Source organism: Microtus ochrogaster, unplaced genomic scaffold, assembly GCF_000317375.1.
Source record: "Microtus ochrogaster isolate Prairie Vole_2 unplaced genomic scaffold, MicOch1.0 UNK6, whole genome shotgun sequence".
In the NCBI taxonomy this organism is placed as follows: Eukaryota; Metazoa; Chordata; class Mammalia; order Rodentia; family Cricetidae; genus Microtus; species Microtus ochrogaster.
In genome coordinates this window covers 13,305,278-13,309,108 of record NW_004949104.1, presented here as the reverse complement: position 1 = coordinate 13,309,108, position 3,831 = coordinate 13,305,278, and the positions used below count along the sequence as shown (strand labels likewise).

The window sequence follows — 3,831 nt, the reverse complement described above, 5'->3', positions numbered from 1 at the left end:
TTTTTTTTTTTTTTTTTGCAAGGACGTGACCGTCAAAAGGAGTGCTTACAATATAATCTAAAGAATTTATTAGAATAGATAATGATTTTAGATGGTGCTTCTCAGTGCTTAACTCCCATAAATACTCCAGGGAGAAGTGTGTCTACTCATCTGTCTCACTGCCTCCACGTTTATTTAGGTAGCTTGCAACTACTGGTCATTGGATTATTTCTGACTACACTACTGTGGCCAGCACTTCAGTGACTGACCTTGAGGGTGAATCTTTGACCTTGTCACCCAATATCTTCCTAGAGAAAACCTGGGAATGTTGATTATTGATACCAGTTGTGGATGCTTGCCAGTTTATTTTTTTGACACTAGAGTTATTTATAGGCTCTCACTGACCATCTTTGGGGAGGAGAATGTGTGTGTTGGGGACAGTATGGACCAGTCCTGAGAGATGTTCCAGCCATGGGCTGGAAGTTTCTAGACCGATAGGGGCTGGGGAGTGCCAAGACCCTTGCAAGCCTATCATCCACATTGCTGTAGCTGTAGCCAGGAATACCCTGAAGCTAGGGCTATGTAGACAGAGTCCCAGAAAGGCAATGGTAAGTACAGAGCCCGACTTCTTGGTTGCCCTGACAGAGTAAGGAACAGTGCTTTTCATGGGAGGGTTGCCTGTAGTTTCAGTACCAGATTGTCCCCAGGAGAAAGGGATAGAGAGACTGGGTGTCAGGGACCCTCTGAGAGAGCATGCCTGCTGAGGTGGACTGGTGAGGGTGGTGGAAATGCCAGCTGAAATGGCTGTTGTTAGGGTGAGGCAGGAGGTGCAGATGAAGTCGGAGCCCAGCTCCCATGTTCTAGCTTTGCATTCCTAGCTGTGATGCCTGTGCCATCTCTGTGCCATCTGCACGCCTCCCTGACCATAGGTTCTTCTTTCTCTTCTGCAGGACCTGATGTTAACCCGGATCTGGTACTGGAGGAAAAACTAGCCACAGAGGCAGCAACGGCTCCAGAGCCTTCTAGTCCCAAGTACCCCATCCCTGACACAGACTATGTTAACCCTGGCTTTGAAGACTCTACCCCTGGAGCTAGTGCTGCTGGCAGCTCTTCGCTCAAAAGTGGCCAGAAGTTTTAATGGAGTGGGAGGTCATTCAGGCTCTGTGTCTTCCCTCTGGGTGTCCTCAAGGCCTGGGGGAGGTTGTTCTAAAAAAATGGCTGGCATTCTGACTATGAGGCAGCCATCAGCACTGGCCGTGGCCCCTTGCTCTCATACCAGGTTCCCGAGGCTTTGGTCAGTGTGAGATTGCCTCCTCCTTCTGGCCCAGGGTCCTGGGGCTGCTGAGGACATGTCTGTCTCAGGCTCAGTCAGGGTAGATATTCTCACCCAGTTTTTTCCCTCCCTTATCAAAACTATCTCTAGGGCTGGAGAGAAGGCTCAGTGGTTAAGGAGCTCTTGCTGCTCTTACAGAGGACCTAGGTTCAGTTCCCATCATCCACACAGTGGCTCACAACCGTCTACCACCCAGTTCCAGGGCATTTGACACCTTCTTTTGACTTCACAGGCACCAGGCATGCACGTGGTGCACATGTGTATGGGCAGACAGAACACCCATACACACAAAATAAACAAATACATCTAAAAAAGATTTATTTTTTTATTTTTTATTTTGGTTTTTCGAGACAGGGTTTCTCTGCGGCTTTGGAGCCTGTCCTGGAACTAGCTCCTGTAGACCAGGCTGGTCTCGAACTCACAGAGATCCGCCTGCCTCTGCCTTCTGAGTGCTGGGATTAAAGGCGTGCGCCACCACCGCCCGGCTCATCTAAAAAAGATTTAAAAGAAATCTCCAGGGCCAGTGAGACGGCTCAGTGAGTCAAGGTGATTACCATAAAGCTTGATGATCTGAGCTGGATCCCTGGAACTCACATGCTGGAGGGAGAGACCCCACCCTCTCAAATGCTACTCTGAATGGCATGCAGTGGCACCCCCACCCCTACAGGATAAATAAAATATAACTCAAAATTTAAAAACCCCCATTCTAGGATGGTATTGTAGATTAGTAGTAGCGGCAGCGTGCTAGTCCCGTGTACATGAGCCCAGTGCTCAGCACGGCAGAGTGAGAGAGGGAGCTCCGACCTCATCCCTAGCATGCCACCACTTCCGGTAATGGCAAGTGCCTTTGTTTACCGGCACCCCCGTGGACATTAGAAGACAAATCTCCATTCCCTGACAGCAAATAGTTTTTTTGTCGAGACAGGGTTTCTCAGCAGCTATGGAGCCAGTTCTGACAGCAGATCCTTTAACATTCACATCCTGAGAACAGGGAGTAACCCCACCTTGGGCTGTGACACTGTAGGAGAGCAGGAAAGGCAGAGGGCACCCATGGTTCTTTCTGGCCTGAGGAGGAGGGTCACAGCACCCTGTAGTGGTTGACCTCATGTGCAATATGACATGCAGTTTGGTCTCTAGTTTCAGCAACTACTAAGCCTGTGTGTCTGTCTGAAGGCTGAGAACTTCAGGGGTGAGGGAGTTTTCCGGCCTAGAGCACAGGCCCATTAGCTTCAAGCTGCCCAACCTGATCCTGGCACATTGAATACACTTTGTTCTGGCCTGGAGAGATGGCTCAGTGGTTAAGAGCACTGGCTGTTCTTCTAGAGGTCCTGAGTTCAATTCCCAGCAACCACATGTTGGCTCAAAACCATCTATAGTAGGATCTGATGCCCTCTTCTGGCATAAAGCCATACATGCAATAGAGCACTCATATACATAAAAAAAAATCTTGTTCTTTGTGAAGCACAGACTGCTTAATAAATATTTGTTGAACAGCAATGGTGTTTTCATCACATGTCCTGCTCTGGCTGCCTCTGAGTTAGGGGTGACTTCTGCACATGACACAGTGATATATGTACCGGGGAGTGGTTTATAGAAATACTGTGTTCTGTTCTATTTTTCCTCTCTATTTTCAAGAGAACAGCCTTGTAACTTGTTCACTTGCCTTATGAGAGCCTGTGATGGGTGGGAGTACTGTCCTTCACTGGGAGGCGTAGGGTATGACATGGGGTTTTCCCTCCTTTAAAAGGTCTGGCATGCTGCTCCCTTCTCACTGTTCTCCAGCCTTCGGAGCCTTCGCAGGGCCGGGAGTGGGCGGTGAGCAGTCTGCTTTGCGGGATCCTTGTGGGTTTTCTGGTTGTCTCCTTTCCTAGTTCTGGGTTTACAGGTGTGGGTCACAACACAATTTCTGCAGCGCAGGGCCTCCTGCAAAATGGTCACACACTCTACCAATTTAGCTACACTGAATGAAAAAAGAAATAAAAGGGACATGACTAGTCCTTGGTATGGTGGAGGAGAAGGTTTATTTTAGACATAAGAGAGGATAGCCAGAGGCAGAGGCATCTGGGAGAGTCCAGAGTGGATATAGTCAGATTTTCCTCTGGGCTGCCAGCTCACAAATAATGACAGACACTTATTAATTATGAAACTTGACCTTAGCTTATGCTTGTCCCACTAGCTCTTATAACTTAAACTAACTTGCTTTTATTAATCTACATTTTACCATGTGGCTTTTTACTTTTCTTTCATTCTGCATATCTGACCCCCTCCATGTCTGTTGACCTCTCCCCTGCACCTCAATTACCTTCTTTTACTTCCTGTTTCTGCCTGGAAGTCCGGCCTATACTTCCTGTCTAGCTCTTGGCTGCTCAGCTCTTTATTAAACCAATCACAGCAATGTATCTTCACACAGTGTACAAATATCCCACAAGTGGACACGACTGGCCGACTGAACAGGACCAAGTGAGGAGAGGGGAGAGGAAGAGAAGAGGTCAAAGGGGGCAAAAGGACCTTGTAACTGA

General features: G+C 48.2%; 1 protein-coding gene across 1 annotated transcript in view; it reads left to right on the top strand.

The window, feature by feature from the left end:
- Npc1l1 (NPC1 like intracellular cholesterol transporter 1) overlaps positions 1–1,414 on the top strand; it is a 21,965-nt gene extending 20,551 nt beyond the window's left edge. Inside the window, exon 19 of the mRNA XM_013353353.1 lies at positions 930–1,414. Within this exon, the coding sequence (XP_013208807.1) occupies positions 930–1,117 (188 nt within the window). The 3' untranslated portion in view covers positions 1,118–1,414. The remainder of the gene's footprint in view (positions 1–929) is intronic.
- Positions 1,415–3,831: the final 2,417 nt, after the last annotated feature.